The 12,089-nt window shown below is 32.1% G+C and overlaps 1 protein-coding gene across 1 annotated transcript; it reads left to right on the plus strand.

The window, feature by feature from the left end:
- Positions 1 to 4,001: 4,001 nt before the first annotated feature.
- LOC141399895 (pyruvate dehydrogenase E1 component subunit alpha, mitochondrial-like) lies at positions 4,002 to 7,143 on the plus strand. Its single transcript, XM_073979251.1, has 5 exons — positions 4,002 to 4,312; positions 4,490 to 4,558; positions 5,531 to 5,720; positions 5,791 to 5,993; positions 6,062 to 7,143. The coding sequence occupies exons 1-5, from the start codon at positions 4,250 to 4,252 to the stop codon at positions 6,737 to 6,739; spliced, it is 1,203 nt and encodes a 400-aa protein (XP_073835352.1). The 5' UTR covers positions 4,002 to 4,249; the 3' UTR covers positions 6,740 to 7,143.
- The last annotated feature ends 4,946 nt before the right edge of the window (positions 7,144 to 12,089 follow it).

The following is a 12,089-nucleotide window of genomic DNA, read 5'->3' on the forward strand; positions in this document are numbered from 1 at the left end:
GCTAGGATGCACTTCATTTTACTTCCACGGCACACAGCTAGGATGCACTCCATTTTCGATCCAAATCACAGTCTTTGATGTAGTGTTTTGGATTGAATTTAAATGAGGCCTAAAGATGCTATAAAATGCAAGTCATTGCAAATATCCCAAAATAAATAAAACACATTGCTTATTCGTGTAAAACAAGAATATTAACTTTATTACATTAACACAAATTATAAAAAACTCTCCATTAAATTTGATCGTAACTGAGTTTGCTTCATCATCCAAATGGTTTTTTATTTTTCCTCCTACTCCAGTTCAGATTTCTAAAAAAAACTTCAACTCCACTTCAAAAATAACTTGCGTCTGGTGAATTACAGCAATGTTCGTAATGCTAAGTTTACATTTACGAAATCCACTCGATTTCATCTGTCAATTCCATAGCTCAAACGTCAAATGAAATCTCATCTGAAATCCATTGGATTTCATTTGACGTTTAACATATGGATTTGACATATGAAATCGAGTGGATTTCGTAAATGTAAACATAGCATAACTTTAGTTTGTATTTCTTTATTTTTAAAACAAATTCTTATAATTTTAGACACTCTTTCTTGTGTTCAGAAAAAAGACTAGGGATCAAATAAATTGGCTTGGTTAGGGATCTTTAAGCGAGTGCATCTAAAATGTATCGGGCGGAGTGCATTTTTCATAACTCCGTGTGGACTGCATCGAAAGATGTATTGAAATCATAACTCTACATTGCACTACTTCCAAATTTTTTGCTGGGTACTTATGGACAAATGCAAAGAAAAGGAAAGTATTTCATCTCTGATTTCATCTATGCATCCCTACTGTTAAGAAATTGACAGCCCTTTGCTTGCTTTCAAATGTCAAAATTATTGCTTTATCATGCCGCTTTTTTTTTGGTAACACACATCGAAGCGTGTCATTTTTGGCACCGGCGATCATATGTGTTGGGTAAACAAAAAAGTATTTTGCACATTATTAATTTTTCCTCAAACATCGTATAATTTTTGTTATTATTTATCGGAAAAATGTAATATAAAATGAAAACAAGCAAGTCACCAGCTATTGCTATTGTTAACATTGATTGTGTTGTGTCAAATGAACTGTAAAAACAAAATGTCAAATATGTGTAGGACTTCGCTAGATATCAATTTTTCAATGTAATCTTCGTAGGTCATAAAAAGCTCGATTAATTAAATTAAAAATCCATTGTGTTTCTACTTTAATATCTTTTTTTGAGCATTTCACAAAAAAAAAAAAAAAAAACGAAAAGTGAATGAAGTGTCAAGGTTTCTCTACATAATCGATATTGGATATGATTAAATGTTTGTTCCAATGCAAAACGGAAAAATTTCTTCCATACAAATGATTAGAAAAAGTTGTGAACAGCACCCATATGAATTGTATGGTGTCCGAAGTAAAGGAACGCTTTTCGAGTAAAAAATGGTAAAAATCATGGTATAAGTAAAGAGGTAGATTTAAATGAAAAAAATCTATAGAACCCTTGTTTTTCCTGAATTCCTAAAACTTCAAAATTAAGCAACAAGTGGGTTTGTTTACAACACCAATTTTGAGCTTTTATAAAAATCGCGAAAAATGAATGAAGGACAAATGTTTCTCCGCATAATCAAGTTGTGGGTATGTTAAAATGCTTGTTTCAATGATAACCTGACGAATTATTTTCATACAAATGTTCCAAAAATAATTTTAAAAATCATTGAATTCGATTGTTTTTTAAAATTGTTTGACATATTATTCAAACACCACACACACATACACAGTTTGTGTATATTGTTTTGAAGTTTTAGGAATACTCGAATGAAAAAAATTTAAATTGACATAAAGCTTTGGCTAACCTTTCTTATTAAACCATGGTAAAAATTGAAGATTCTTGCACGTAAAGGAACAGAGCTAAAAATAGCGCAAAATATCACCCTTTTCTCCTGTTTTCGCCCATACAATTTTGGCCTAGTAGAAACTAGCAGCATGTTCATTGGTATGTCCCGGGCCACACTAGAGTAATATCAATGAAATTTTGACATGAAACTTCACCTGTTTTGAGAAAAACACATAATTTCAATAAACTAGTGTACACGGTTTCCTGTGTTCTGCAATTTTGCTTTGTTGCAATATTCGTATGAAACAAACAGACCGGGTTATTTTACACATGGTATATGTAAAGAGGTAGATTTAAATGAAAAAAATCTATAGAACCCTTGTTTTTCTTGAATTCCTAAAACTTCAAAATAAAAGCAACAAGTTTGTTTGTTTACAATGCATTTTTGAGCATTTTATAAAAAACGCGAAAAATGAATGAAGAGTTAAGTTTTCTCCACATAATCGCGTTGTGAATATGATAAACTGATTGTTTCAAGGCAACTCTCACCAATTTCTTCCATACAAATGGTCTAAAAACAATTTTAGAAATCATTGAATTCGATTGTTTTTAAAATTGTTTGGCATATTATTCAAACACCACACACACATACACAGTTTGTTTATATTGTTTTGAAGTTTTAGGCATACTCGAATGAAAAAATTTAAATTGACATAAAGCTTTGGCTAACCTTTCTTATTAAACCATGATTTTACATTTTCTTTTACTTTAATGTCAAAATTTCAGTGAAATTACTCTTAGTGTGACCCGGGACAATCTAAATACGATAGCTGATACGTTGATTTTGACATTTCTGCTGGAGTTTCTGCAATTTCCGTCATTTCTCCGTTCTCGTATTTTTTAAGAAATTTATGTGGTGAATGTCATGGTAGAACAAATACAAGGTAAAGTTCATGGTACAATAATTCATAGGTAGGCCAGGTATGAGAATCGCCAAAAAAATACAACCCTGTCGCTATGGCTTAAAACGTCAAAATTGTTTTAATGAATGATAACGGATGAGTAAACAAAGAAGAAGAAGAACGAAATGTTGAAATGAAAACAAAACAGAGTTGAATTTTTTGATCAATAATAAATATCAACTCTGCATGTCAACACGGTTTTGACAGATTAAGCCATAACAAACAAAAATTGTAATCAGCTGTTAGCTGTGGCCTACCTAAGAATTATTGTACCATGGTAAAGTTAATACTACAACAAATACAACTCGAACAACAACCACAAAGGAATTTGTTTTTGTTTGGAACGTTAGTGTCAAATATAAATTAAACAAAATAAGGAAATGTCTATAAATTATTGGAATTTAAAAAACTAATAATTTTTCACATTTGATTGAATATTTTGAAAAACATAAATGAAAACTCGTTAGATTTTCAGTTTGAATGTTTCCATATCATTCCACTAAATGCACAATATCACGCAGGAAGTAGAATTCTTGCAAAAATGTTTGGGGTCGCTCGTAATTCATTGAAAAAAGAGAAATTGTTTCAATCTTTTGTTTTTGAAAACAAGAAGCACATGTTTATTAGGGCTTTATTATTTTCAAGTTTAACAAAATACCACACATATTAACAAATATTGTACCGCCTCTATAAGCGGTGTTTTAGTGTGCGGCATGTCGTTCGGACCTGGAGGAGGTTACATGTCAATGATATGAAGGAGTCTTTATGGGAAATTGTTTTTATTTCAGATGAATAATTTTTTTCTTCAAAAAATATATGTCCCTAATATACATCGAACATAGAAATACATATATAAAATGTCGTATGGAATTTGACACTAACACTACAGCCCAGTTCAGTCAGCTGGGTATTGCTGCTACCTTTTCTTGTTCTACCATGGGTGAATGTGGTTGGGTAATTCGACCTAAAGGCCTGCGTACATAAGCTGCTTTGCCTGATTGCCTTGCTTTGCTGCTTCAATAAAAAAATAAAAGAACAAAGAAGGCCGACCCAATTTCCAACTGATGGCAACCCAGTTCGAAATTTCGTCTTTATTCTATTATTTTTATTACGTCAGAAATGAAGCAGGTAAGCAAGGCAATCAGGCAAAGCAGCTTATGTACGCAGGCCTTAATGCTTCTCAGTTTTTCACACAGTTGCTATACGCCCATATAGAAGTTGCACCCGATTCTCATGTGATTGGCAAATCCAATTCTTTTGACAATTTTGCACAGCCATTAAATTTATTTGTGTGTGTTTTGGGCCGTTGACGACGGGTGTTACGCGACTCAGATATTTCCCCTTTTTGCGAAAACTGTGAATTTTCCTTACGAGTTTCCTTCGAAACTAATTTACCAAAACGCCTAAACTCGTGAAATTAATCCAATTCTGTGAAAATATGTTGCGTCAACTAACACGAGCTACTGGGGGTGCACCAAAAGTCATCCAACAATTACAAAAAGTAGGTTATCAATGCCCGCAAAATACTAGCATCAGCAGCAGACAATTGCATGTTTGTGTGTCATCTTCTACTTGGCCAAAAGTAAAAACTAGTGGCGCCCATCATTTGTTGTGTTGTAATAATATTCATCAGCTAAGAGGACGCTTTAATTCAAGCTCATTTTTCGGTTTATTCCAGAGTTCAGCTATAACCGGAACACAAAAATCCAATAATTATGCTACTGAGGCGACAGTGCAAGTGCAACGGGTAAGTAGAGCGAGCGACAGAAAAAAGTTACATAACTTTTTAGAAAACAATTTTCTTTTCATGTGGAAAATTGTTTCAAAATAGTTAAATGATTTATGTTTTTGGAGAATTTGTGTGGTGTTTCAAGTTTATGTAGTAGAAAATTAAGTTTTTTGTAACAAAATCGCAAAAGCGGCTATTGTTTGCTTTGTTAATTCAAGGTCATTGGCTCTAATTTGTTAGACGTGCCCCCGTCTCCCCCAAACATTTCCATAACTATGAATGTTTGTTTATTATTGTTAACATATCTTTGTTGTTGTTCTTATGAACGTCATCAGTCATACGTTTCCCATAAATGTTGTAAGGAAGCCATAGTTCTAATTGAAAAGATTGGAATATTTAGCAGCGTTCATTAACTGTATGTTATCTCTTGTTTGCGGGGGGTTGCAGTAGTTGGTTGGAAATGTTTTTTCTTTGTTATCACAATTTCAAGTTTAATCGGTTTTTTATTTTAGAATAGAAAGTTGACTTATTTGTACATTAACCAAGGTTATGGAGAGGTGGACAGTTTTGTTTGAAATGAAGCTAGGGGGAATATATCCAATTTACTCTAGATACTGTAACATTTGTTCACGTGGTGGATAATTCACATGGATAACGTATGTCTCTAATGTAAACAAAATAAAAATTATCCAATTCCAATTTTGGATACAAATTATCCACAGAAGATGGTAATGTATCCACAGAACCGCGATAATTTATACACAGAACTGCGATAATTTATCCGCAGAACGTGGATTATATATCCATCGATAATTTCTCCTTGTGGAGTTCATAATTTGCGTGGCTAATGTGTATCCACATGAAGATATTGAGAATAATTTCAGCAGCCATGTTTGGCCTGCATATGCATAAGACGTAATAAAGCTGAACCTATTTTTGATTCTAAATGCTTTTCTCTCTCTCTATCTCTTTTGTCTTTCCTTCCCACAGCCCTTCAAATTACATCGTCTTGACAAAGGACCCGAAACTACCGTAAAACTTACCAAAGATGAAGCTCTTAAATACTATACACAAATGCAGACCATACGTCGTTTGGAAACCTCAGCTGGTAATTTGTATAAGGAGAAAATTATTCGTGGTTTCTGTCATTTGTATTCTGGCCAGGAAGCTTGTGCTGTTGGTAAGTTGTTGCTTGATATTATTTCCATTAGATTACTCTCATACATAATAATTTTATCTTCCCTACACAGGCATGAAGGCTGCCATGCGTGATGTGGACAACATTATTTCTGCCTATCGTGTACATGGCTGGACCTATTTGATGGGTGTACCACCATTGGGTGTATTGGCTGAATTAACTGGTCGTCAAAGTGGCTGTGCCAAGGGTAAGGGTGGCTCCATGCACATGTATTCGCCCAACTTCTATGGTGGTAATGGTATTGTGGGAGCCCAGGTAAGACGACATAAATAAATTTCTAAACTCAAAAGCGCGTTGATAAAAGATTTATTTCCTTTTGCTAGGTTCCCTTGGGTGCCGGTGTTGCCTTTGCCTGCAAATACAAGGGCAATGGTGGCATGTGCTTGGCTCTGTACGGTGATGGTGCTGCCAATCAAGGCCAGGTATTCGAAGCCTATAACATGGCCTATTTGTGGAAATTGCCGGTGATTTTCGTTTGCGAAAATAACAACTACGGCATGGGTACCAGTGCTGAACGTGCATCCTGCAATACAGATTACTATACCCGTGGTGATGTTTTGCCCGGCATTTGGGTTGATGGTATGGATGTTTTGGCTGTACGCAGTGCCACCGAATTTGCCATTGATTATGTAAATAAAAATGGTCCCCTTGTTATGGAAACCAATACCTATCGTTATTCCGGCCATTCGATGTCTGATCCTGGCACCAGTTATCGTACCCGTGAAGAAATTCAAGAGGTACGTCAAAAACGTGATCCCATTACTTCATTCAAGGAGATGTGCATTGAATTGGGCCTTTTCACTGCCGATGATGTCAAAGCCATTGATACAAAGGTGCGCAAGGAAGTTGATGCTGCCACAGCCCTAGCTAAGGCTGATGCTGAGTTGCCAATTAGCGGTCTCTGGACTGATGTATATTCCCAATGTTTGGAACCCAAAATCCGTAACTGTGTTGAATACAATATTAAGCATATTCAACAAAATAAGGGTGTCAATCATTAATAACATCGTCAGTCCATCCACCAGCATTAGTTCAGTTTGTTGCGTGCTGCCTTGTGGGAGTTACATTACTCTCCTCCACCTCAATCATAATTAACTCATTGGTTTAAGTATTTTTTTGAATTTTGTTAATTTTGCCCGGCAGGCTTTAACTTATTGGCTTTAATTTATTATTTTTTGTTTGTTTTTCTGAAAAACGAAACATTATCTCATACAAATTTGTAAAACGATAAACGATATTGTAAAAAAACTCATTCATTCACAATTTGATTTCAATGTATTTAAGACAAAAGAAAACGTGTATAAGCTAGAGAAGAGAACGTAGCCACGTTTCTATGCTACGTCCAAATTGAGTATTGTTACCAAGATATTAACAAAAATAAAGACCATATTAGTAAATTCCATAATGTTGGTGGTTTTTCATTTAATGTATAACTACTTAAAAATATTGTTAATATAGGCCATGACAGTAAAGAAAAACAAATGAGATACCAAACAGTATCGCTTGAAGTGCCAAACTTCGAGACTACACTCGGCATCCATGGCAGTCTTTCACAAGACATCATAAAAACGGGGATTGGGGTTGACATAGACTGACTTTCGAAACGTCAGTTGCTTTGTTATCATGAAACAAATCTCATAAAATTAGGCGTTCCATACTAGAGTAATTTTATGAAATTGCAGTAGTGGGGAACTCGATCTAAGAACGCCTAATTTCATGAGATTTGTTTCATGACAACAAAACAACTGACTTTTCGGAAGTCAGCGACACTGTCTCCTGCAACCTATCATGGGTTTCGTTTGCATACGCTGGTCACATGTTTTATGTCGTATTATCTATTCTACGAAATTCACTCTAGTTAAACTGTCAATTCCACTGCTTAAACGTCAAATGAATTTTAGTGGATTTCAGATGAGTTTTCATATGACGTATACGCAAAAGGAATTGACAGTTTAAATCCACTCGATTTCGTAAATGTGAACGTACGGCTACAGTATCCTGAGCGCAATGGCGCTAATACCACTCTTGTCTGCCTTGGGAGTTGTACTTCTTCAGATAGTCATATTGGATGGTTTCCCAGTGCTTTATTGTTTATCTAGATGTTCTCATTTGTATCGCTGGATAAATAAAAAAACAAATAAATAAATAAATAAATAAATAAATAAAAAAATAAATAAAAAAAACAAATAAATAAATAAATTAATAAATAAATAAATAAATAAATAAACAAATAAATAAATAAATAAATGAATAAATAAATAAATAAATAAATAAATAAATAAATAAATAAATAAATAAATAAATAAATAAATAAATAAATAAATAAATAAATAAATAAATAAATAAATAAATAAATAAATAAGTAAATAAATAAACAAATAAATAAATAAATAAATAAATGAATGAATGAATGAATGAATGAATGAATAAAGAAATAAATAAATAAATAAATAAATAAATAAATAAATAAATAAATAAATAAATAAATATAAATAAATAAATAAGTAAATAAATAAGTAAATAAATAAATAAACAAATAAATAAATAAATAAATGAATAAATAAATAAATAAATAGATAGATAAATAAGTAAATAAATAAATAAATAAACAAATAAGTAAATAAATAAATAAATAAATAAATAAATAAATAAATAAATAAATAAATAAATAAATAAATAAATAAATAAATAAATAAATAAATAAATAAATAAATAAATCTATATTAATAAAAGAGTAAAGTGATTGACTCACTGACTGACTGATTGATTCATCAACGCCCAGACAAAACGGCTGAAGCTAGAATCCTGAAATTTTGGGTGTGGATCACTCTTGGTCCGAAGGGGTCAGATAAGGCTGGGTTTTTGGAAATTCGAACTGGAAGGGTACGAAAAGTACTAAAAGGTACTAAATATGGTACCGTTTGTATTTGGCGAACCGGTAGAGATAGAACTTTGAAATTTGGAGTGAAGGTCACTGATGGAGTGTAGGAAAGATGTGCTAAAGGGTTTTTGGAAATTCGAACTATAAGTGTACGAAAAGTACTAAAGTGTACTAAATTTGGTACCAATTCGTATTTTGTGAACGGACGAAGGTTAAAATTTTGTGTGAGAATCAAGGTTAAAGGGTACGGTTGACATAAGGAGGTGTTTTAGGAAAAGTGTACACATGTGTACGAAAAGTACTAAAGGGTACTAAATTTGGTACAATTATGATTTGGCGAACGGATAGAGCTGGAATCCTGCAATTTTGAATTAAGGTTACTGTTGGAGAGTAGAATGGACGTTGTTTTGAAAATTCGTACTTATGGGTACGAAAAGTAATAAATGGTACTAAATTTGGTACAATTATGATTTGGGCGAACCGATAGAGCTGGAATCCTGATATTTTGAACTAAGGCTACTGTTGGAGAGTAAAATGGAAGTAGTTTTAAAATTCGTGCTTATGGGTACGAAAAGTACTAAATGGTACTAAATTTGGTACAATTACGATTTGGGCGAACGGAAAGAGCTGGAATCCTGAAATTTGAATTAAGGCTGCTGCTACAGAGTAGAATGGAAGTAGTTTTGAAAATTCGTACTTATGGGTACGACAAGTACTAAATGGTAATAATTTTGTACAATTTGGATTTAGGTTGAACGTATAGAGCTGGAATCCTGAAATTTGAATTAAGGATGCTGTTAGAGAGTTGAATGGAAGCAATTTTGAAAATTCGTAAGGTTACAGTTGGAGGGTAGAATGGAAGTAGTTTTGAAAATTCGTACTTATGGGTACGAAAAGTACTAAATGGTACTAAATTTGGTGCAATTACGATTTGGGCGAACGGATAGAGATGGAATCCTGGAATTTGAATTAAGGCTGCTGTTAGAGAGTAGAATGGAAGCAGTTTTGAAAATTCGTACTTATGGGTACTAAATGGTACTAAATTTTGTATAATTTGGATTTAGGTTGAGCGGATAGAGCTTGAATCCTGAAATTTTTAAATTAAGGCTGCAGTTGGATGGTAGAATAGAAGTAGATTTGAAAATTCCTACTTATGGGTACGAAAAGTACTAAATGGAACTAAATTTGGTACAATTACGATTTGGGCAAACGGATAGAGATGAAATCCTGAAATTTGAATTAAGGCTGCTGTTAGAGGGTAGAATAGAAGCAATTTTGAGAATTTGTACTTATAGGTACAAGTTGTACCGTACAACAGGTACTAAATTGTACTAAATTTTGTACAATTTGGATTTAGGTTGAGCGGATAGAACTGGAATCCTGAAATTTTTGAATTAAGGCTGCAGTTGGAGGGTAGGATAGAAGTAGATTTGAAAATTCATACTTATGCGTACGAATAGTAGTAAATGGTACTAAATATGGTGCAATTACGATTTGGGCGAACGTATAGAGCTGGAATCCTGAAATTTTGTACTAAGGCTACTGTTGGAGAGTAGAATGGAAGTAATTTTGAAAATTCGTATTTATGGGTACGAAATGCACTAAATGATACTAAATTTGGTACAATTATGATTTAGGCGAACGGATAGAGCTGGAATCGTGAAATTTTGTAGTAAGGCTACTGGTGGAGAGTAGAATGGAAGTTGTTTTGGTTACGAAAAGTACTAAGTGGTACTAAATTTGGTACAATTTGGATTTAGGGTGAACGAAGCTGTAGCCCTAAAAATTCGAATTAACATTGATGTTAGAGTATGGGATTGAGATAATTGGAAAATTAGTACTTCGTAGGCTACATTTGGAGTGTAAAATGGAAGTAGTTTTGAAAATTCGTACTTATGGGTACAAAAAGTACCAAATTTGGATGAACGAACAGAGCTGGAATAATGAAATTTAGAATTAAACTTGCTGTTGGGGTGTAAGATGGAGTTAGTTGGTAATGGGGTAATAAAAATACTAAATTTGGTATAGTTTGGATTTGGGTGAACGAATAGAGGTGGAAACCTTAACTTCATAATTGATATTAATGTTGGAGTGTAGGATGGTGGTAGTTTTGGAAATTCGTACTTATGCGAACGAAAAGTACTATATTTGGTACAATTGGGATTTGGAATCTGGAATCCTGAAATTAGGAATCGAGATTATTGTGGAAGTCTAGGATTGAGGTAGTTTTGGAAATTCGTACTTATGGGTACGGAAAGTTCTAAATGGTATTAAAGTTGGTACAATTTGGATTTGAGTGAACGAATACACCTGGAATCCTTAAATTTGGAATTGAGATTACTGTCGGAGTATAGGATTAAGGTAGTTTTGGAAATTCGTACTTATGGGTATGAAAAGTACTAAATGGTACTAAATTTGGTACAGTGGGTATTTGGGGGAATTGATAGAGTTGGAATCCTGGAATTCGATAAGACTACGGTTGGAGTGTAGGATTGAGACGTGGAGGTAGTTTTTGAAATTCGTACTTATTGGCACGAAATATACCAAATGGTACAACTTGAATTAGAGTGCACTGTTAGCGCTGGAATCCTGTTTTTTGGAATTAAGTTTACTGGTGAAGTGAAGGATTGAGGTAGTTTTGGAAAATCGTACTTATGGATACGAATAGTACTTAATAGCACATAATTTGTTGTTGGGTGTAGGGACAGTTCTGGAATCTGTATTTTTTGGATTTAGTGAGTATTGGCGTGCAATATTGGTATCGCTGTTAACATGTAAGGGTGAGATATGGCAGATCTTTTTGAAAATCGAACTAAAGCGGTACGAACAGTACTAAAATAACAATAAATATTGATTAAAATTGGTATAAGTCCAATAAAATTTTCAGTGTTCGCCATTTCTATTATAATTTATTATTGTTTATTTGTTTTTTATATCCTTTCCGCATACGAAGTAGCGGGCACTTTGCTAGTAAATAAATAAATAAGTAAATAAATAAATAAATAAATAAATAAATAAATAAATAAATAAATAAATAAATAAATAAATAAATAAATAAATAAATAAATAAATAAATAAATAAATAAATAAATAAATAAATAAATAAATAAATAAATAAATAAATAAATAAATAAATAAAATAAAATAAATAAATAAATAAATAAATAAATAAATAAATAAATAAATAAATAAATAAATAAATAAATATATAAATAAATAAACAAATAAATAAATAAATAAATAAATAAATAAATAAATAAATAAATAAATAAATAAATAAATAAATAAATAAATAAATAAATAAATAAATAAATAAAAAAAAAATAAATAAATAAATAAAAAAATAAATAAATAAATAAATAATAAAAATAAATAAATAAATAAATAAATAAAAATTAAAAGTAAAAAGTTTTTGTAACAAAATCCCTCATGTGACAGTTATTTTCTTAAATTTGAATCAACATTTTTTC

Source organism: Musca autumnalis, unplaced genomic scaffold, assembly GCF_047663935.1.
Source record: "Musca autumnalis isolate F117 unplaced genomic scaffold, ASM4766393v1 scaffold_3, whole genome shotgun sequence".
Taxonomy (NCBI): domain Eukaryota; kingdom Metazoa; phylum Arthropoda; class Insecta; order Diptera; family Muscidae; genus Musca; species Musca autumnalis.